The 22,884-nt window shown below is 44.2% G+C and overlaps 1 protein-coding gene across 8 annotated transcripts in view; it reads left to right on the plus strand.

Moving 5' to 3' along the window:
* RBM47 (RNA binding motif protein 47) overlaps positions 1-22,884 on the plus strand; it is a 79,734-nt gene that overhangs the window by 50,438 nt on the left and 6,412 nt on the right. For 6 of the 8 annotated variants that reach the window (XM_052780197.1, XM_052780195.1, XM_052780201.1 and 3 more), the window contains 2 exons: positions 19,331-20,490; positions 21,983-22,189. In XM_052780197.1, the coding sequence (XP_052636157.1) occupies positions 19,331-20,490; positions 21,983-22,189 (1,367 nt within the window). The remainder of the gene's footprint in view (positions 1-19,330; positions 20,491-21,982; positions 22,190-22,884) is intronic. The other 2 variants (XM_052780198.1, XM_052780203.1) reach the window with 2 other exon arrangements.

The following is a 22,884-nucleotide window of genomic DNA, read 5'->3' on the forward strand; positions in this document are numbered from 1 at the left end:
AACAGAGCAAATAATTCCTTCTGTCTGTAGATAGAAAATTCAGACCTCAGGGGTGATGTGGAAGTCTACATATTTGGACAGGTGAAGGATAGGTGACAACCTGGTTGTTGCCACATTAATCTGTGTACTAGACAGCAGTATTTCATATTCAGAGATTCCGTGCTAAATCATGTATTGGTGAATCAAATGGGTTAAGACTGGGACAGACTGCACAAAAATGTCTTCCTTTTTCTTTTGGATTAACCTCCAGCAATGTAGCAGGAAGGGCAATGTCCTCAAACGTAGGTCTCTGCTTACCTCCAGTGGTGCTCTGAAGACAGCACACAACCCTAGAAAAGTCAGATTTCAACCATCTTAGCTGCATCGAGACTGTAGCAGCTCTTTTTCTGGGTATTGGGTAACATGCTTACCTTTAAAATGCAACCTGTATGTATTCCCATCAATTAAATGTGCTTCCTTTAGGAGTTTATGTTGCATGTTTTTGAGAAGGGTGAAGTCACTGACCTTTTAAAGTTCCTGAGAAGACTTTAACTGTTTTTTCAAAAAAAGGGAGTAACTCTGCAGAATTAGGGTCTTTTATCACCTGGTCAACCTGCTGACAAGCTGCAATTTCCTGTTTAATTGCAGATGCCTCCTTGTAAACAGCTAATGTCTCAGGCACATGGTGAGCATTATTTATGCTCAACAGTTGAGTACAGTAGTTCCCATCAATTACATTTCTGCTAACAAATAAAACGTGCTGGTGTCTCTTCCCTGGATCCAAAGGCAGCACAGCAGACAATCTTTGAGCTGAAGTCGTCTCCTTCCCCCAAAAACAAGATGGACTTGCCCACAGTGCCTACCCTCGGCAGTCCCAGGCTCTACATGCATCCACCCTGCAGGAGAGAAGAAATATGAGGGAGAAATAGGGCAGACCTGAGAGTGCAGATACTGCTCAGAAGAGGTCATTCTGTGTCTCCAACCCCTCCTTTAGCCAAAGTAAAAGGATCTTCCTATCTCAAGACCTTTTCATGCAGCTTCTGAGTCTGCACTTAAGGGTTGGGTTAGGCTATTGCCAGTTTGGAAATGTCCTACTGAAAATACAAACCTTCCCAAAGAGATAGGAAGTGTGGGGCTTAGGTGCATCATGAATGAGATACACCTCCCACTTAGGTGTTGTCAGTGGCTCAAGAGCGGCAGATCCTAGATCATTGTAGAAACATTTTCTTTACCAAGGAAGGGAAAGAGCAATTTAACTAATGGATTTAATAATTACAGCCATTCAGGCCATTCTTCTCATTCCTAAACATTTAAGCTATTATGGTCCTTGAAATCACAGTCACTTTGCCTGTTTTATCTTGTCAAATATCTATAGAAGTAAGTTATGTCAACAGCACTCTGAGGTCTTTCTTTGAGAGAGAAGTGTTTTATAGCAGAAACATAGTCCTGTAAAAAAAAAAATCACCTTCTTGTGATTACTGAGAGCTGCCCATTAACACAGCCCTTGAGCACTTTCAAGTTTAATTAGGCTGGCTCTACCCCCACAGGGTGACCTGGGGCAGCTCTGGCAGTCAGAGGGATGATGCCTGAGAGCCCAGCCCGGGCAGTGGGCCCCAAGGTGCAGCTGCAAAGGTGAAAGTGCCCTTTTACTATTTGTGTTTGGTTATGGTGGGTGATTTTACCACAGGGTTGCAAAGTTCATACCAAGAGCCCCTTATGTTACACTTGTGTTTCTGCGACGTGCAAGTGGCACGGTATAGATGTAGCTCTAGGGCTTGCCTGTGCCGTAGATAACATGTTTGGTGGAATAACAGGCAAACCCATCCTGTTTCCCATGCCATGGAAGCACATCTTAGCCTGGCAGCAGAGTCCTTTTGGCTGGTTTCTGGTGTAACGCTGGCTGCTGAGAAGAAAGCGCAGCTGAAGGCAGGTTTGCGGCCCAAACACTGCCTGCCCGTAGCGAAGGTCAGCAGTGGAGAGGAGCAGACAGGATGCAAACACTGGCAGAGGAGGAGCCAGGGCGCCGGGCTGAGGTTAGGTAAGGCGAGAGCATGTGACGACACGGGCAAATCCACGCTGGGCCACGGGGAGAAAGTGCAGCGTGCCGAGGCAGGGCGATGGGCCAAGAGGTGTGACCCCGATCCTGAGTCCCTGCAGCACGCACCGCCGATGGGTGACTCGGTCGCAGCAGCTTTTTACCATATAAAGTCCCGTCCCAGGTCATCTGGCAGCATAGGACTGGTATAAAGCTTAGTCTGCTAAACACAGATTTCTTTACTAATGATGCCTTTTCTGTGGATGGCAGTTCAGACTCTGCCAACACCAGAAAAAGCTGCATTTTCTAATTCTGACAATAAATCAGTGTTCTGAGACATGGAAGTTTTGAACGTGTAGCAAAACATAATGTAAGAGACACGGGAGTTAATGGATATGGTAAACACCCCTGCAGCTCATTCAGTCTCTTCTAGTCTAAATTTTTCCTTCATGTTACTGGAAGGCAGAAAAATAAATGTGTTTTCCTGAAGGAAACGGTGTCAGTTCCCTTATCCGATAACCTCTTTTTACAAACAATTTCCAAGTGATGCTTATTGTCTTATTTTCAGTAAGACATTAAGAACCAAAATAGAAAAGTTTATGCCCTAACCAGAGATGATGCGTGTTGGCTGGAGGAAGCTCTTTTGCTTAATATTCTTATATTCTACTGCACCCTGTAAAAGGGCAGAGCAATTGCTGGAAGTGAGGAAACGAGGGTTATGTGTGCTAACCATGTTCATTTTCATACCCCGTTCCAGAAGCCTAGCTTCATTCTCCTATAAATATAAGTTTGGAGGTCTTTATCCTCCCTCTTGTGACCACGTATCACAAAGCTTTTGTGATGCTGTCCTTTGCAAAAAGGGCCCAGAGGGAACCAACGAGAATGTTATTTGCTAGGAACCTTTTAATTATCAAAATCGGTTGGCACATGGTTGGCTTGTGCTGGCTAGATATCCCTGCCTGCCAGCCGAGGTGGCCACCAGGTGCCTTTCAGTGACCCATGGAGCTCACACCACCATGCTGTGCCTCCCTCTTTGATTTCTCCAGTACCTTTAGCCTCTCAATACCTGCAGCACTAAAATTCACTGGCTGCATCCAATCTTTTGAAGAGTAACAGTTTGCTCTTCTACCCTCTGATTGCTCTGGATGGTTCAGTGAGCTCCTTGGTGTTACAGAAAGGCTCTCAACTACTCCGCTGTGAAATCTCATCGGCTTCACCAGAGCGGGAGCTCTGCTGTGAAACTAGAAGCAGCAGGCTTCAAAAGAAATCTTTCCCTTGTTTTCCCATGAATTTGCTCAACGCTGGTGATTTGACAAATGCTTTAAGCCAGCAATGCTGGCAGAAGGACAGGTCCCACCTTCTTCTTCCCCTCTGCCAGCACAGGTGTTCAGGTAGCGTGTGTGCAGGGTGCAGCCGCACAAACGCTTGTGGGTGCACAAGCGGAGGCTGCACGGGGTGGCTGTGGGAAGGATGGAGTGGGACCTTACATTGGCAGCACCAGTTTAACATGTTTGTGGGTCTGTGGTGTGAAACACTGGTCTTGAGCAGCCACATCAGGCTAGTGAGGGCTAAACCTTTTTCCCACAGAGTGTTTTATTTAGCCAGGAACTGAAAAGCAATCATCGTATTAACCTCCCTTGCAGATGTGTCTATCCAGAACCCACCCTATACTTATTTTAATGGAAAGCAAACATGCCACAGAAATGTAATGGCTGTGGCTATATAAAAAACCTTGGGTTTTGCTGGTTTCCTTCTTTTTTTATATGCTAATTAAAATCTATTGCACTCCATGGGTTTATTCAGTATCTGTCTTCTTATTTTGGAACCTAAAACCCACTTTCAGGTTTAAATGAAAGCACAAAACTGCACACAGGGGAGCTGAACCTTTGTGCTGGCTCACCTCTGCAGGGTGATCCTCTGTGCTGACTTTCATTGCAGAATGACAATTAAAGTGTTTGCTAAAAATAAAACAAAAACTTTGTCCAGGAACTGTTAGGGTTACCAGGGCAACTCTCACTGCCCATGAACCAGAGAAGCCTAAGATTAAAAAACAAAAGGGGAAAGCCCAAGGTGTCCTGGGCCAAATTTCCCCCTTGGTGGGCCTCCCTCCACCTTCAGGGCTGTGACTTTGTCCTCTCCATGCTGGGATGGGGGATGTGGCTGGGGCTGGCAGAGCAGAAGGGGAGTCCACCTTTGCAAGGATGTTTACTGGGAATCCTCTTTGATGTGGCAAGATAAAGGTCAAAGCACTGACGTAGGCTATGCATGGAAAGGGCTTCGGTGTGAGAGAAATTGGAAAGCTGTTGTCTCCAAGTGTCTACCTGGGTGCCTGAATACCTCTGAAAATCTCTTGAGACTATACAGTAAAACTGTTTTGAGACATATAATTATATGTGTGTTTGTTGTACACTATCCACCCCAAAAAACCCCAAAGTGCTGTGGTACCTGTTACAGACTGTACGTTCTCTGAAGGCTCTCCCCAGGTTTTGTTCTGCAATAACTTATGAAAGTCAGGAAATGATGAATTGTGCTGCATTAACTCACATTGTGTAAGAACAGGTGTAAAATAACATGTTATTCATTTAAATAAAGTGGTGTTGTCCCTTTAAACATTCAAATAGACAATAAAATGCTTCTACAAACATGTGGGAACCTGTTCCACCAAACACAAAGTTGTTTTGTTAAAAAGAGAAGGAAAAGAAAGAAAAGGAGAAAAAAGGCAGTCTGTTACATTATGAGACCCTAATTTTTGTGACTGTATTGTGGTTGAAGATGGGCTTATGTGTGAATATACTGATAAACTGTAAAGACTTTCTGAGATTGAGATGGGAGACCTTGCATGTCACCCTTAAATTCATGTGTCCTTTTGGTGAAATATTTTACTTGGCACATTCCCTTCTTATTCCACTACATTCTCTCAGTAGTTTTTGAAGACCAAATATAACCATAAAAGCCAATCCACCACTCACTCTTTACTCTCCCTTCTTTCACTTGCTCACGTGTCTGCCCTTAACACTTTTCCACACTGCCTTAGGTGTATCCCCCTCATGATGCCAGAGCCATCATAAAGAGACATATAAAAACTCATGCAATCGTTATGAATACAACATGCTTGAAGCTGAAGGGCAGTAGGTGCCTGACACCAGGAAAAGCTGGGGGACATACTTGCAGAATTCTGCCCAACTTTCCTATGTACCCTATGAAAGCACAGCCTGCAGGACAAATTAATGTATTTTCAAATTCTGCCATTGGGGATGCTAACACCTCAGAATACCCTGCAGCAGCTTGATCTGCTGATGTTCATTGCTTTAAACAATAATGGGAGCATAACTTGGAAGTTAACAACAAACTGGAGCTGAAAGTGAAAGTATAAAATGAAAGTCAAGAGTCTCAGCAGCCTCCCTACACGATCCTAATGGACATGGTATATTGAAAAGCCTTCTAAAAATGAGCCCATCGGCTCACTAGTATCCGTGCTTTTTCATGCCACTTACTTACACTAGAATAGTCTTCCCTGTGCATTCAAGTACATACCAGCTAAATATTTTATACTCACTTCCCTATATAGAACAGTGGGATTGAGATATGGATCTGATTTTGGCAGAATCTCCTAGATTTTATCCCCAGATTTGAGACTGATTCCTTCCATAGTCTTGGGCAAACCACTTAATCTCCATGCCGCAGCTTCCCTGCCTGCAGATCAAGTACCTGCTTCTCTGCAGCTCTTGTAGCTAACGAGTTAACATTTGCAAAGAGGAATTCTGAAGATGAAAGACTTGTACAGTAGACCTGGGCTGCAGGCATTTTGGGACCAGGATCCGGGCTCCAGGTGTGTTTGTACAGTGCCCAACACACCACGGCCACAATACTGTGGATAAACAAGTATAAAAAGCCAGAACAGAGTGATTGCAATCACCTTTTGGGTTTGTGGTATAAGTAGAACAGCTATCCTTCCTATTCGCTCTCAGAAACTGCCACAAAGATGCTTCTTTTGCCAGTCTTTGCCATCCTCCACATTTCTGCCTCTAATTTGGAGCTTTCTCATTTTAGAGCTCTTATCTCTACACCTGTTGACTCCCCTAGCCCTCTTCTCTATTGACCAGCCTCTGACTCTGCAGAACAAGGATGTCTCTAAATTTTACATGCCCAGATTAAACCACTCAGGGGGCAAGAACAAATTATCATGTAGGACCATCTGATACAAACTGACAGTGCTTCCTCTGCAGAATCCACCCCTGTGCACAGTTTGTCATTGAGAGGTTAAGACACTTCTCCTTCCAAACAGGGATGCTCTGAGGTTGCTGCCTGTGTGTTGCTTGACTGCAGATTTGGACCAAGATTTAGTTTGGGGGAAAAAAAGAGAAAGAAGAAAGGAATGGCTATGTTAGTAAAAAAAAACTGGAAAAGGACTGAAAGCTGTAGTTGTTTTGCTTCTGTGATACGCTGTTTGCTTTTCACCTTCTCCGGGCAGTATCCTTTCCCAGAAATTAGTCATCTCCCAAGGCATGCCCTGCTCTCTCTTCTCCCGCTGGCTGGTTGTGCACACTGCTTGCCGACCGGGCAAATCCATCATCCAAAGAGTGTTTCGGTGCAGTTCCTCCTCTTGGCTGCTCGAGAAGGTGTGTTGTTTGCTTTGCCTAAGTGCTCCCGGGGCCTAATGCTCCGTTGTTATGTACAGACCATTTGTGCTGTCATGAATCATGTTTTACCACCCCTGTGCTTTTACTTCTGCACCAGCCTCTTTTTTTTCTTTCAAGCAAACACGTTTGAGTTTCCGTGTTTGCCGCTGAAACGGTGCACGCCGGGTACGTGGCACAGGCTGAGTTTTTCCTACCGTCCTGCCGCTGTCGCCGAGATCAGCAAACCTACCTGTCGCTCCAGGAGCTGCAGACCATTTTTTTTTCTTACAACCAAAGGTAAATTGATTCAGCACATCCTGAAATAATTTTACCAGATACATATAAAGAAAAGAAAAAAAGATTTCACTGAAAAAACCTCATGCCGTCAAGCAAAATATGCCCTTTTCTTATCTTATCTGTTGTGAGTAACTCAAGCTATTTGCACAACGCCTTGTGCTAGGAAGGAGTTGTTTGTACATGTTTCACTCCCTTTTTTTCCAAGTTTTGAATTTTGAATGAAATCTTTCTCTTCAAATTCCTCCCCCCTGCGAAAATGTCATGGTTTCTCTTTCCTATGCTTCCCTGAATGTTGGACCCAGCCCTCCCTCCAAAGATACCTTCGTTGCAGATGGTTTTCTATTAATCTTCAAACCGCTTTGGAGAGCTCTCTGTGTCTGGCAGCACTAACATCCCCTCTCCCTCCCGTCCCACCCACTTAGCCTCAGCCTAAGAGCCCTTAACAAATGACTTCCAAGGAATTTAAATGGCTAACGCTCGCTGGCCAATAAAGAGATGCATAAACTGTATAACCAGGTTACACGGCTCTTGCCATTAGGAAGAAAGGTTGCTCGGGCAAAGGCGTGAGTCCTCTTAACCTGTCGCACTTCGATTGCAGGGCCAGAGAGGTAAGGGAAATCTTGTTTGTTCTGTAGGGCTTTTTATCTGGTTTTCATTTATCAGGGAGTTGAGACCGAAAGTATGTCATTGTCAAGGTATCGGGTTTGGGTTTTGCTTTCCTTTAGAGGGTCCTAAAGAGTTGTTTGAGAAGGAAGCAACTACTTCTAAGTTTGAACTATGAGTTCAACATGTTATTATCTAAAAGAATTTGCGTAGCAAATAGCCAAGCGAATGTCAGAACAGTGAAAACTAAACCACCGATATTTTAGACAGAGGAAAACAAATAAAATCATCTCAGAGACATTTTTTCTACTATCTTAAATTAATGAAGCAAAAGGTAGCCATTTACAACTGCCTGACATTGTGTTTTCAATTGGTCTGTCTCTGCCGCTGTCTGTTTGTGCTGCTTGGTATTTGGTTCTGCTTTTTCAAGAGATTGACATAAAAATCAAACTTTAAAAGTGGGTTATCAGCTTTAGGTACAGAATTTGGGGCTTGTAGATTGAAAGTGGCTCGGAAGGTTGAGCAAGGTTGAGGGTATACATGCAAGTATTATTAATACAAATGAATCTATATAACATTCTTCATACTGAAAATTTGATAGCATTTTAAGAAAATCAAGTTCTGATATTCTGTTCATATTCTACTTAAGCAGCACGTGAAACGTTTAAGGCTTGTGTATGACATAGGACACGCGACAATCTGTTCATCCTTATTTATTTATTTATTCATTTATTGCTTTATTGGGGTCACTGCTGATAACAATAGTGAAGTTTGAGCTTAAATCTGGAAAAAATCAGTTGAATCTAAAACCTTTTTAAAAAAAAAAGAAAAGGAAATGTAGTTGTTGTAAGTAAGGTTCAATTAAACCAATGACAAAATTGTCCATTCACATGTGGACCAGATGCAGCAGTTGTGTATAATGGTGTCCTGTTCTGAGCTAGGTGGGATTGAAGCCGTGCTCCAAAATGTGTGTGTAAAATGCACCTTCCCCCTTTGCACACCCAAGCTCGCCATGGATGACAGCCAGTGCTCAGAGCGTGTGAGCACGTCAAAACGTTACTGCCATCCCTTGCAATGCTCCATGGCCTGACAGGCTGGGGTGCAGAAAGGGCAACTTTTTCAATTGTATTATCGCAGTTGATCTCTGAAGGCCTTCACACCCAACACAGTCCATGGAGATGTATGTTGGTGTTAGCTGATGATGTGGCACCAAAGACCTTGCCGGTGTCTGAAAGAGTTGAGAGAGCTTTTTAATTAAATTAACATGGTTAATCTAACAGAACTGCAAACATGTCCTTTTTGCTCATCAAGACAATGCCATATGACCATCTATCAAGAGCTTGTTGTAATGTTGTTGGTTTGATTGTTTTTCCATGGGTTTCTCATACAGCTCTGTAGTATATAACTGAGATTAGATAATGTGTTGGATAAAAATAAATAAAGTTAACAAAGGAGGAGCCATTTTGCTACTCTCTTTAATAATTTCTATTCAACTCTGCATTTCAGCTCCATTCTTTGCTGAAGAAATGATATTGAATCAAATGTTGCTTGTCTTCTTTCTTCAGCTTTTAATTTAAAAAAAAAAAAATCCCAGTCACGGTCAGCAAAAGGTGAATTTCAAATGACATCTGTCTCAAATCCCACTCCTTTTCTGAAGTGCAGAGGAATTTTGTTTCCAAACCCTAGGCATTTCCAACTGAGCTGTAATTTCAGTAGACTTAAATTGTCTTGAATTAACCCAGCACAGGAATGGTGCCTCCTGAGAGAGTCCCTGCCTTGGTTAAACATTTTTTTTTAATTTATAATATTAACCCTGGGCACAGGTAACGAGTGCTGGAAATATCTTCCTTGTACTTGTAAACTTTGTTTCTCAATTTCAATCCAAGGTGCAAAGGTTTGTACAAACTTCTTAGATCAGAGGTCAGGTACAAATTGCTGCACTTTGCAGCTCCTTTCTGCCGATATGACAGAATTTCACAGCAAAGATGATTGCCTTTCATCCCCCTCTCCTCCACGCACGGGCAACGCCAGGCAGTTAAAAGCGTGATATGTACAAGTCAGCTATTGGTACCTGAGTTTAATAAATAACTAACTGGGTTTCAGTGGTGCAAGGTGCATATTATGAAAGGGGTTGAATGTCAGTACACAAAGGAATAAAAAAAAAAAACCAAAACACCCAGCCACTGACTAAGCCAAATGCTTTGAGTTTAATGTACTTTCAGCAGCGAACATGCACATCCCAACTGCCGTTTGCTTTATGCTGATTTTCATTTCTGTGACCTGAGGGGGAGGGAACACGTTGGGCGACTTTCAGCTTTCCCTGAAATCTCTGCCTCCTGCTGAAAGCAGGGTTGCAGGTTGGGCCCCCCGTTGTTGCAGTGTTCATGTGGTGAACACAAAACTGAGAATGTCGCAATAAGAATGGTGCATAAGATTAGGGCTAACTGAAAAGTCTGAAGCTATTTTTATTGTTATAAAATTGACTAAGCAAGTATACTTCGTATGAACAGGCAGGATGTATTATGTTTTGCTTCGGGATCTCCTGAAGAATTAGCTGAAAAAGTTAGATCAGAAAGTCTGAAAAGGAACTGTAGTTTATGAACTTTTTTAGATACTCTTGGTTGCACTGTAGGGTGGAACATGTTACAATAATGTTTACGCAGACAAACAGACAGACAGATAGATAGAGTGTTATGCATTATAATAACAAAGAAAAATCACAAGCGCGTGCATGCATATCCCTACTCCACAGAGTTCAGCAAAGCCTTTCACAGACATTTTCAACGATAAAATTAAATAACCATGTTCATAGATAAGGTTTTTCTTCGAAGAGGCAAGAAGTGAAATAGGCGAATGTCTTATCTTTCCTGTGTAATAATTAACAGATGAGTTTAGTTGTGGTTTTGTTTTTCAGTTACAGAAGATTTTTCCTGTCTTTCTTATGGCAAAAGCTTGCGAGCTCCTAGTCCACACTGAATGAAACACTTCTTCCTTTCCTAGAAAGAACTCTTTTTAAAGCAGACAGTTAATGAGGAGGACACACTTACCTGTATCAGCATCTCTGCAGAGAACACTGTTTAATTGCATTTGTAATAAACAAACGCTGCAAAAAGTTTCCCATCAAGTACAGTTCATCCAGAATTGGAAAGACTTGTTACATACCAAGTGACTACATTGCACTTTATTTATGTGTCACACATTTTCCTGTCTGACTGTGGTAATAATAGATGTTGTTGACTAGATTGAAATATGGGAATTTGGGGAGAAGGGAAGGGTTGTGTTGTTTCCTGATTTGGAAAGCTGATAGGAATGATTACACAACCCATCTCTCATCTTCTCAGCTTTCCTCAACATGTGGCTTCAATATCTTGCCATTCAGTAACTTCAGCCTCAGCTAGTCACTGGTCCTATCGAAACAGCTGAGATTTATAGAATTATTTTGAGTTGGACTGGGTAAAAGACAGAGCTGGGGCAAACGGTACAACACACGGGTTGCACAACTTGTTGGGGCAAAGTTCTAAATGACTTGCAGCAAAGTGCATTATAAAATAAGGGAGGAGACTGGGTTTCACTTACCAAAACTTCCTTCAGAAGTGGTTTAAGCAGAGATGGCTGATTTGGTACTGGAGTAGCGTAAAAACACTCAAGAAACACACATTGCATTGACAGAATTCACATTGCAGAAGCAGGGAAAACAACAACCGTGTTGGTAGGATGCTCTAGGTGTTGGTGATTAATAACTTTTTCATCAGCATCGCTTCATTCTCACCATGGGAAAACCATATATGCATGAACAGAATTTTCACTTGTGATCATCAAAAAGCAATGTCAAGAAGTAAAGTGCCAGGCTCAGGAAAGTTTTCTCACTTTATTATTTGAGATATCATCATTGATATCCCATTGAATATTATTTTTGCAGTTTCTAGGCCAGGAGGTCAGGTCGTTGAGGGACCTCCAGCCTGGGAATGTTCACTGTTGGGCACTGATAGTGCTTATAGATAACACAAGCGGAACCTCTGACAGCCTTTGCAGGATCACACTCCAAATTAAATATGCCTTAGAAGGATGCAGAGAGGGCTGATAACAGAATAGGCAGGAAGTTTGCACAATACAAGGTGACTTTATTTTGTAGGGAATCATAATTTCAGCTCCATTTTTTAATTGTATATAAAATTGCTGTGAGGTAAGATTAATACAGCTAAGGGAACTGGTATAATATGGCTAAGAGAATTAGATCTGTGATTGTTGTTGTTCTTAATGATAGCAATGAAAATAAGAACTTTACCCTTCAAATCCTAGTCTGAAATTGTAGCCAATTGTTGGCTGTACAAATTCAGTGTTCAATTATTTGGTTAGCATTCAAGTTTTAACCTGGGAAATTCCAGGATGTTAATTTAGAGAATAATTTCAGGTGTCTTCCTCTCCAAAAGGAGCAAGAGGTAAAAGAACAGATTTATAGTAATTTTGTTACAGGTTTTTAAGCCAAATACATTGCTTTTGATTGGTGCCTGGAGGATATAATCGGTCCCTGCAAGACTTTTAAGGCAGGATTTTCAGTAGCGCTCATCACTGTCTTAAATATATCCCCATAGAAGCCTTTAGAGCCTTATAGCTGATGTCAGGGGGAGTAGTGCTAGGTGCTGAATACTGTTGGAAATATCACCCTTAATCTTCTGTTTCTTTATGTTCCTTCTTTGAAGAGAACACAATCAAAAAATGAAGCCAAGAATTTTTTGTGTGTTTTAAATGGAACCAATAATTTTTAGCATGCTTAGGCCACTTAGGACGAATTTAAGCAACTGCGAATTGTGCACAGACCCCCTCTGCAGTGCTTTTCAGTCCCAGAACATTAACTTGCCCTGTACTAGGGAAACATCACTAACTGACCAGAATAAAATTGCAGTTTAAGCTTGAAATATGAACTCTTCCACTGAAATCAGTGGCCAGACTCCTGATGATAGGCCCTAGGTTAGGATGCTGTGTGTCACCGTTAGCAGAAGTGGGAATTTCAGCAACTGGTCTGGGGATTTAGTAGGCCAGTCTTATCCTACCGCTTAGGTACTTTACAGTGTTTCTCTCTACATTTAAGTATAGTACTTCTAGTGGGCAGAGAGCCACAGCGGTACATGTTCATACCTGAACGTACCTGGGAAATGATGTGGTGCAGCAAATGCTGCTGCATGTGCATCCCCTTGGGTCCCATGCAGCACCTGAGCCAAAAGGTTTCTCCCAGGTGACCCTAGCTAGAGATGGACAAGTTTGATTGCCTTAATTCAGGCATGCACATGATGATGAGAGTATGCAGTGCTTTAGCGGTACTGACGATAGGATAACTTGCACAGCTGACAGACATGTCGTTGTCAATAACTAGTGCTGATCTGATCTATGCGATTACTCTCTCAAGCTGCTCATCACAAGCTCCTCATCAAGTCTCTTGCCAGCCAATGTTCCTGCCTCTCCAGGTCTGCTGATGCAGTTCACCACTTTCTCCAGAGAGTTTTGCCAAAATGATCCAGATTAAGAAAATCCACCTTTTCAAAGTGTTTAACCTAGCCCGGGGCAGTTCACCCAGTTCAGCTGCAGGTAAAGCAATGTGTCTGACACACTGCAGACATTGTCATGGCCTGTTGGCCTCAAGTATTGCTTTTTTTGTTAGAAGTCTGAAGACATCATCCATCCCAAGTAACCTTCCCTTTCCTGTATGAAAGACTTTCAGAAAAGGTCCCTAGCCAAAAAGCTGTGCTGAAGTGCTGCACTCTCTCTTGCACTGACCCACCACAAGATTCAACTTCAGACATTTGCGTTTCATGAGCAACAGCAGGTAGGGAACCAAGCTGTGGTCCAACTCCTGTTGAAAACCACACCCAGGACTAGCCTTTGACACTTGAAATATAAATTAACCTGGAGTCAGGCAAAGTCTTTGCATGGATTTTTCACCAAAGATCGGACCCTTTTTTCACTGCACCTGCTGCCTGCCTGGCCTCTGCCTGCACTGTGCGTGGAGAGGAGCCAAGGACGCTGCTTCCAGCAGGATGTCTCCTAAGCTGATTGCAAACTGAGGGCGAAGCCTTCTGCCAGGAAGCACGTGGGACGGCAGTGAGCGCTTGCAGGGCCTGTGGCTACGTTAGGCACGTTCGTAAAAGAGGTGGGACTTTGTGTTTCGCCATTAGTTTGGGAAGGAGCACCTTGCATGCCAGCTCCCTGCCGTGGCTGCAGCTGCAGGACTGCTAGGCTGGCCCCGGGTCCTGCAGCCGCGCACGCCATGGCTCAGCTTCAGTAAACAGCCCCAAAGACACTGGCTTTATTCAGCTCAGTTATGCAAATAAATCATAGGAAAGGAGTGACGGTCTCGCCAAGAAAGAGAAAACTGATTTATAATGATACCATAGTTATCTTTAAAGGGGGAGGTAACTCGCACATTACACTTGAAGCAATGCTCAAGCCCCTACCTTATTTCAAATTGATGTGTTTTTCTGTTCAGCCGATATATCTGTGAACAGGCAAACTGTGTTTTCAGCAAGAGCATTTCTGTGGATACCTGACGTTTGTGATTAAGTTATACAGTTGTTCTTAGCAAGCTGTTGTTGTATACATTCTATGTATCTAAAGTTGCCATGAGGAAAGAGTCAGCTTTTAAAAATAAAGAGCTTTAATGGCAGCCGTGCTTCCAGAGCTGCTGCTCAACATCAGCAGCAGGATTACCGTTTGCCCTTATTATTTCAACTAAAAAACTAGGACGGTCACATTTAAACCAGTAGCTGTTACCTCCCTGTCAACAGGGTGTATTTAGTTAAAATTTCAGCGACCAACCTTCCCTCTGCAGCAGCTGTGGCTTAAAATGCAAAACCGTGGGTGGTGGTTTTCTGGAAGCAAGCAGGCGGCGGTGCGGTGTCCGTGAAGGCACGCCGTGTCAGCTCAGCAGGAGTTTGTAGGGTCCAGGGTCTGCAGGTGGGGCACGGGTGTCCCCGTCACCTCCTCCCTCCGGTTATCACAGAGCCAGCAGGTCTCCCTGGGCTCTCCTGCTGCCTGCCGCGGTGCTGGCACCCGTCCCCATGCTATGTGACTGCTGGCGGCCGTGTCACCCGCAGAAGGACACATGATGCCACTAAATCTGTGTAACACAAAACCGGAGGGATGAATTAAGCACAAACATAAACAACCCATTTTATAGGAGCATGTGAGTGGAGCGGACACGCGATTGCTGCCACAAGGACACCGGCTGTGTCCCTGTGTTTGCAAAAGCCGGTTTTACCACACTGGGATCAACAGAGGAGCAGGTGGCTGCATAACTTTGCAGGGCACTGCTCAGTGCTGGACAAGCCCAGGGATAAGATGCTATACGGACTGTGGGCATCACTTTCTCGCCAGAGCCCGAGGCCGCCTTTGCCCTGGCACAAGGGACATCAGGGTTTGGCCCTGCGTCGTTGTTAATAAAGGCGTGGTATTTCTATTTAATAAAAGATCTGCCTCAGTTAATCAGCCTGCTCACAGTATGCTTTAGGCCAGTCACTGCCAACACAGTAGGTTTCTCATTTAACATTCTGAGCTGTGATGCAAAAAAAGATAGGTTAGAAGGAAGGTAATTAATGTTTAGGGCAAGAACCATTTACACCCACCCGATTGGCAGAGGGGAAGAAATTTTGTAAGCAAGGGGAATGGTTTCAGTGAAATGTCTCCATCTGAGACTTCACCTGCCTAAGGGAGAGTCCTTGGAGCAGAAACACTGAACCGAAGTGCTTGCAAGCCTGGCTCCTGGTAGGCTGGCAGACGTTAGCATCCATCTAACGTGGCATTGAACAAACAAACAGGCTTTACCTTTTTCTGAGAAGAAGCCAGTCTTGCTTCAGTCCTGATAATTAGTCATTTAAAACTTAGTCGTCTCCAGAGCACAATCTTTCTCATTAGCAATTAATATTTTTGTCTGTCTCTCTTTTACGAATCTTTGTCATCAAGATCAGGCGTACCTTCCTCCTCAGGCACTTATATTTCACAAGACACTACATTTTAATGTAGCTTAAATTTTTGCCTCTTCTAGGTGGATGTACTGAAATGTGTCTGGCTTTATTAAGGCCACTAAACCCATAATATTAGCTCATGCCCTGTGTACACCCACAACACATGGTAGCAAGTTTTCACGACCAGTTTACAGTTTACTGTGGACTAAAAAAATGCACAAGTGGGGTTGAACACTTTAGAAATAGGTATTTCTGAAAACAATTTTCTTGAGAGTGATTGCTTTTTGACATGAAAAGGTTAGGTTGTGTTGGCAGCCCTTTTTGTAAGGCAGTAACATAAGGAAGAGAGCTCTCAGACCAGACATGCCTGTGTTTTTTCTCATTAAGGCAGATGATATCTGAACTTTATGAAGGTGTTGATTGTGTCATGTGGCAATGAATGTTGTTAAGTGTGTATGTAGCTACATCAAGTAGGATTACATGGACTCTATAATTGTCTTAGGTAGTATATACTTATGAAACCCAGCTCTGTGGAGCTGCACAGAAAAAAATTAAACACATTTAATCATGTATCTTGATTCCCAATAAATTACATAGGGATAAATGCATTTTAGGTTCACAAAGAATTTTTAATTAGTCACTATCAATCACAAACAGTGTATGGTAGTGTTTGCAGCAAAGGTGGCCATCAGCACTTAGCAGCAGCTTCAAGTACAACTTCCAATACTAGAAATTGTCCTGCTGGTGCAATGCAAAGTGCTGGAGAATATGCCAGTTGCTGGACGGCCACTGAATTATGGGCTGGTTTCTGGTGGGCAGGGGAAGCTTTGCTCCGTCTCTCCTCTCTCCACAGTTCCAGTGCCCATCTGTAGCTCTCTAGACTATAGTCCCAGCAACTGAACCCTGCAGATAACAGAATACAGAGTCTTTTATTTTGTAAGTTGACCTAAAACTGAGAGTAATGACTCATTTCCAAACTTACCCAAACCTGGGGCGATAAGTAATTCACTTGCTAACAGGTGGCCCATGTGAAGGTAATGATTATTCCCCAGTAAAGTGTTTGTTTAACAACCTTTGCTTTCATTCAGGCAAAGGTGAAGTCACATTTTTAGGAACAAATTATCAAGTGAAAAATGAAAATGTTTTTCTCTGCCTTAATTTTTTTAATTATGTCAAATAATTCCCATGTAAAATGAAAATGTCTGACTGTGACACATTAAAAAGGGTAACATTTGAATCTGAGAGAAACAACTTTATCAACAACATTATAAAGCCAGAAGCTATCAAAACTGATGCACTTCCATGAAAGACCGGGCTTCAAAGAAATTATGTTTTCTAAAGTATTGCCTGGGCATCAGCATCACTATTACTGCCCTCCATCTTCTCTGCCTCCCCCTCTGCTCTCCATATTTTTTAATTAAAATGGATCAGATGCATCAGCGTGTAACACCCACAGCCCAAACACACCTGCAGGTTCAGGCCCTACCACAGAGCAAGGCTCAGAGGTCTGGTTTCCCAATCCCAAACACATGGAGGAGCTGAACCAGGCACAGTAGCTGGTGCAGAGGCATCTCTGGATACAGACCAGCACAATTCTGGGCAGCTCAGGAGCTTTATTGAAAAAAATCTGAGGTGCTAAGCTTACTAGGATTTAAACGGGTTTTGTGGACCATACAAATCAGACTTAGGTGCCTAAATTTTGCACCCGTATTTCTGTGGACTTGGGCCTACTGTACTAGTGAAAGGCCTGCCTGCATGATAATCGATGCACTGAAAATGGCCAAATCGTTCTAATGAAGGGTATATATCAGAGTCCTTGTGGGACAGAGAGAAACCTGTGTCCCACTGAATAACACAACAGCATAGAATAAACAAATCTGGCTGAAGCTTTGTCCTTTTTTTTGAAAATAAGCCTGTCAAACCCAGATTGGGAGCATTTCTTACAGTGGTTTGCAGAGTTTCCTACAGGGGCCAGTGGTTTTTGACAGTTCCATCAACAAAGTGGTCATGAATGCAAATCTTAGCAAATAAATTGGTGGATGATGCAAAGGCTGATGGAGTTGTAAAAAACAATGAGAAGGAGCCAATGGTGTAGCACTCAGTAGGTGGGATCTACTCAAAAGGCAGTTGGGATAGGGCTGAACACAGGGTTGTGGCATTTAGGAGTAACAAACACAAGGCATGCCTGCTGCATGGGACATAACCCCAGCAAGTGGTGCTTCTGGAAAGGATTTGGGCTTAGAATTTACAAAAAAACTTCATGTGGTTTGCTAGTGAGAAGGTGGGGAGGAACAGCTCTCGGTGATACAGAGATGGGGAGAGAAGAAAGAGGGATGATCTTCATCCCTGTATATAGCAAGGGTGAAAAAAGCTGAAACTCTAGAGAACTGTCGAAAGAACCACAAAAACAATTTTAGGCAAAAAAATGACTGATTGTGAAGGAATTCACGAGTTCAGCCTGCAAGTTTTACTAAAAAGACAGTTGTGGCTTGATTACACAACTTAAATATCATCATAAGGCAAAAGCAGAGGTCTTGAAAGACTCTTCAGTCTGTCAGAGAAAGGTTTAACAAGTAACCCTAGCTGGAAGCAAAAGCCAGACAAATTCTTATAAGAAATACAGCACACTTGCTTGTCTGAGGGAGTGATGAGCAAACAAGCCATAAATGGAAGTGGTGGGGTCTACAGCTCTTCGATTCCTTAAAACCAAGGTCCTTCTGGAAGATACAATTTACTCAGATAAATGTTATAGGACTCAATGTGCAAATAACAATAAAAAGTAATGGTCCATTTCATATACAATCACTCGTATGAAATGGTCTGATGGACCTTTCCAGCTTTAAAAGTCAATGAATTAACTGCTTTCAGAGACTCAAAGTGTCCTATTTAATTGTGCTCAGAGAGGAAGCCCACTGTCTTGCAGTTGCGATCATTAGCATGGTCATCTCCTCCTGTATGTCTGCATTTCCCACTCTCTGCCTGTGTTCAAATGCAGAACGAGGTTTGCCTTCCTCCTGCTGGCTTGCAGGGCTGTGCGGGCTGCTTGCTCTAAAGCAAGTTGCCTGTTATAAGGGAGTGATTCTCTTCAGCTTTTGTGAAGTCCTCTTGTAATAATGGAAGAGACAAACATGTCAGACATTGTACCACAAGCAGCAGGCAACTCAGAAGCTTGCCAGATCGCCCTTTGCACAAGAGAACAAGAACTGGCCCCCCTGATGCTAAAGCGTATTTATTATTTCCTACTCGTCAGTTCCTGCGAAAGCCTAGAGGAGTGAGGGGTAGTTATCAGATGGAAATCATGCCTAGTGGTGCTTCTCATGTATTTGCCATCTTTCACTGTGGAGTATGGCACCTGGCACTTGCACTGTTCAGGAGTAGATGGATTAACTGAGGAATGACTGAGAGGGAGGAGAGCGCTCTGGAGATGGGAACCACTGGCTTCATGGCAGTATTTTCCCTTTCCCAATCCTGTATCAGCTCCTCCCTACCCTTTCAAAGAGGAGACAAGCCTCCCTGGGGTCTTGAGGTTTTGAGGTGCTTGGTGGCATCCGTTCGTGCGACTTCAGCCTCCTGTGGCAGCAGCTCTCGGTGCTGGGGTGGTACGGACAGGTGATCCTCAACCACCCCCCCCTCAAAGAGGGGCTGTGCCTAAATCCAGTATGCGCTCCCCCTGCAGTATCAATGTTCTGGCCGGTGTGGCTCGTTCATCTGCTTTTCTGCAGCCTTAGTCCCAGTTTGAAAAACAAACTTCCAGAACAATTACAGCAAGACAAAAGAGAGGGGTGGGATGCTGGTGGTAGCTAACAGCTTCTAATGAGTGTCCTCCTTCTTACTTTGCCCAGGCTTTATCAGGCCGTGAATGAGTTTGACACCATGACCGCTGAGGATTCCACTGCAAGGATGAGCAACGATTCCTCCAACGTGACTACAACGAAAGTCCCCGAAGGTGTTGCCGGTGCGCCCAACGAGGCAGCTCTGCTGGCCCTCATGGAGCGCACTGGATATAGCATGATCCAGGAGAATGGGCAACGCAAGTACGGCGGCCCTCCTCCCGGCTGGGAGGGCCTGCACCCTCCTCGCGGCTGTGAAGTCTTTGTGGGCAAAATCCCCCGTGACGTCTACGAAGATGAGCTCGTCCCCGTGTTTGAGTCCGTCGGCCGCATCTATGAAATGCGCCTGATGATGGACTTTGATGGGAAGAACCGCGGCTACGCCTTCGTGATGTACACGCAGAAGCATGAGGCAAAGCGTGCCGTCAGGGAGCTGAACAACTACGAAATCCGCCCCGGCAGGCTGCTGGGTGTGTGCTGCAGCGTGGATAACTGCCGGCTCTTCATTGGAGGCATTCCCAAGATGAAGAAGAGAGAGGAGATCCTCGAAGAGATTGCCAAGGTGACGGAAGGTGTGCTGGATGTCATCGTGTATGCCAGCGCTGCAGACAAGATGAAGAACAGAGGCTTTGCCTTTGTGGAGTACGAGAGCCATCGAGCAGCAGCAATGGCCAGGAGGAAACTCATGCCAGGAAGGATCCAGCTGTGGGGACATCAAATAGCTGTTGACTGGGCGGAACCAGAGATAGATGTGGATGAAGATGTCATGGAGACTGTTAAAATCCTCTATGTGAGGAATTTAATGATTGAGACCACAGAGGACACCATTAAAAAGGTCTTTGGGCAGTTTAACCCTGGCTGTGTAGAGCGGGTGAAAAAAATACGTGATTATGCCTTTGTGCACTTTACAACCAGGGAAGATGCAATTCACGCCATGAACAACCTTAATGGTGTCGAACTGGAAGGCTCGTGCCTGGAGGTTACCTTGGCCAAGCCGGTAGACAAGGAGCAATACACTCGCTACCAGAAAGCAGCAAAAGGTGGGGCCGCAGCAACGCCTGAAGTAACTCAGCAACCTAATTATGTTTACTCTTGTGATCCGTACACACTAGCGTATTATGGATATCCATACAATGCCTTGATCGGGCCCAACAGAGATTACTTCGTGAAAGGTTAGTAAGCACAATTAGGGGATGTCATGGGCAGGTTTGATCTCAGGCTGGTGCAACCCAAGGTCTGCCTGAGCCAAAAGACAGCTGGTGCTATGCACTTTTTCTTAAACACTCTTACAGGTCTTTTTGCCATATTTGTGTTTGGTCTCATTTTAATTTATGACTATACAGAGTGTATTCATCTGTAAATAATTGCTAACATACAGGCTAGTATGAAGGAGGCATCAAAAATGTGGTTAAGAATGAGCTAACGGACGAAGCACATGATGGGGAAGAAAGGGATCTGTTTTTTATGAGTGCTGTACTAAGTCTGAGCAAGTCCAAGGATTCCACCTTCTGATGCCTCCTTCCAAAGAGCTGGATCGTAAGTATTAGAGATCATGTCAGAGTGCTCCCTTTGCCTTCTCCTGGAGGTGCGGGTACAGTGACCTGGTCATCCAAATGGAGGGCTATCAGGGAAAGCCTCAGCTGGGAGCTTTCTAGGTATCATTTGCCCTCTGCATCAAAATGACAGTAGTGCTGTGTCCTTTATAAAGTCATTTGAAAACTACCAGCAGAAGGAATCACATGAGTGCAAAATAATTCTATTTAATAGTTATCACAGTCATTAAAAATTAACCAAAAATCAGTTATTCATAAAAAACCCTAGCAGCTATAACTGGTGATATAACTACAATTATCCTGTACTTACAGGAATTATAGTTTCCTGAAATGTAATGTGTATTTTGACATAACAGGCAGTTTAGCATGAATATATTCTTAAAGCACCCACGTAAACCAAGAAATACTTTTAACACTAGCTGATCAAGAATTTCAGCTGCTTCTTAATTTCCAGATTTGTACTTGTAATGAACTACAAAGGAGTTAACTTACAGTCTAAATATTCAATTAGGCCATCTTAGAGTGCATTAACACCACAGTGTCCAAAATACTGTCATAACGTGCATGGAGTTGCTAAGATAAATAAAGGCAATATTTTTGGAGATGGGGTATATTCACATTACTAATAAAATAGCAGAGAAAACAAACAACACTAGTAAATGGTGGGACAAAGTTGGTTAAAGGCCAGGTACAACTTCGGGCCATCTCTGCAGGGTCCCACTGTGGCCAGCTGAGAGGCTGGGTCTCCTCTGGAGGACAGCTGAGGGCAGAAGCTGTTCCTACTGCATAGAAATCACCCTGGAGGAGCCCTTCTCTCTCTGCTGAGTGCATTATATCCATAACACTTGCCACAAGAGTTGCGTCAGTATAAATAAGCGGTTAATATATGGTCAGAAACATCAAGAGCAAAACTTGCGTAGGCTTACTAGGTGCTTCTAAGGCCAACCTCTTCTGTTTTCCTAAGTAAGGTCACTAAGATTCAGACCGAACTAACTTCAGCAGCCTCGTTTCTAAGCACATACCTCCCAATCTAAGCCTGGGACCGTTCGTCCTCCCCGTGGGGCTGTCACTCTCCATTATTCACCATCCTCTTCTATGTTGTTATCATAAGCAGGCAGCATACGAGGCAGAGGGCGAGGTGCAGCTGGCAACAGAGCCCCAGGCCCCAGGGGCTCCTACCTGGGGGGATACTCCGCCGGCCGTGGCATCTACAGCAGGTACCATGAAGGCAAAGGAAAACAGCAAGAGAAAGGATACGAGCTGGTACCCAACTTGGAGTTACCTGCGGTCAATCCAGTGGCCATTAAGCCCGGTGCAGGTTAGTATGTGCAATGAGGGGAGGAAAGCGGAGGTGGCGGGCAAGCCCCCGCTCCGAGCCCCGTGTCAGGCATGCAGGGACCCCTCCAGGGCCAGCCCACGGCTGAGGCAATGGGAACTGCTCCAGGGTTGGCGCTCAGTGCTCCCCTGTGCTGGATGCCTCCTGGCCCTGGCCGGGCTTTCTGCAAACAAGAGGCACGCAGTGGGACAGAGGACATGAACATCTGGGAGCTCTTCAGGCCAAAGAAAAAAGAGCTGAAGTTGTGCCCACCCCTTCCGTCCCCTTTTGCACCTCCTCAGGAGAAAGTGGACTTTCTGTCTAGTCATGTACACTAGAGCATGGTGACTAAGAGCAATCTTTCTCTCTTTTAATTTCTCCAATGCTAATTTCACCCTGGGAGATTCCCTCCCCAGGTTTCCAGCCAGGCCAGAGCTCTCCCCTGCTTGGTTTTTATTTCTGTGGTACTACAAGGCTGGAAGAAGGACCTGGGGCTTTCCCATTGCAGGGAAGTCACTGGCTGAGGCAAGCTCCTCCGTCACCATCAGCGGCATGGGGAAGGAGCAATGCAGGGAGCCCTCAGGGTCCAGCTTGCAGCGATGCAGTGCCTACAGGTGAGCTCTCAGCTCTGCTGGGCTGCACAGAGCCAGCCCAAGGGCCAGGGCAGGGATCACCCCCTTCTGCCACATCCTCAGCTG

This window comes from Harpia harpyja, chromosome 2 (genome assembly GCF_026419915.1).
Source record: "Harpia harpyja isolate bHarHar1 chromosome 2, bHarHar1 primary haplotype, whole genome shotgun sequence".
NCBI classification, from domain to species: Eukaryota; Metazoa; Chordata; class Aves; order Accipitriformes; family Accipitridae; genus Harpia; species Harpia harpyja.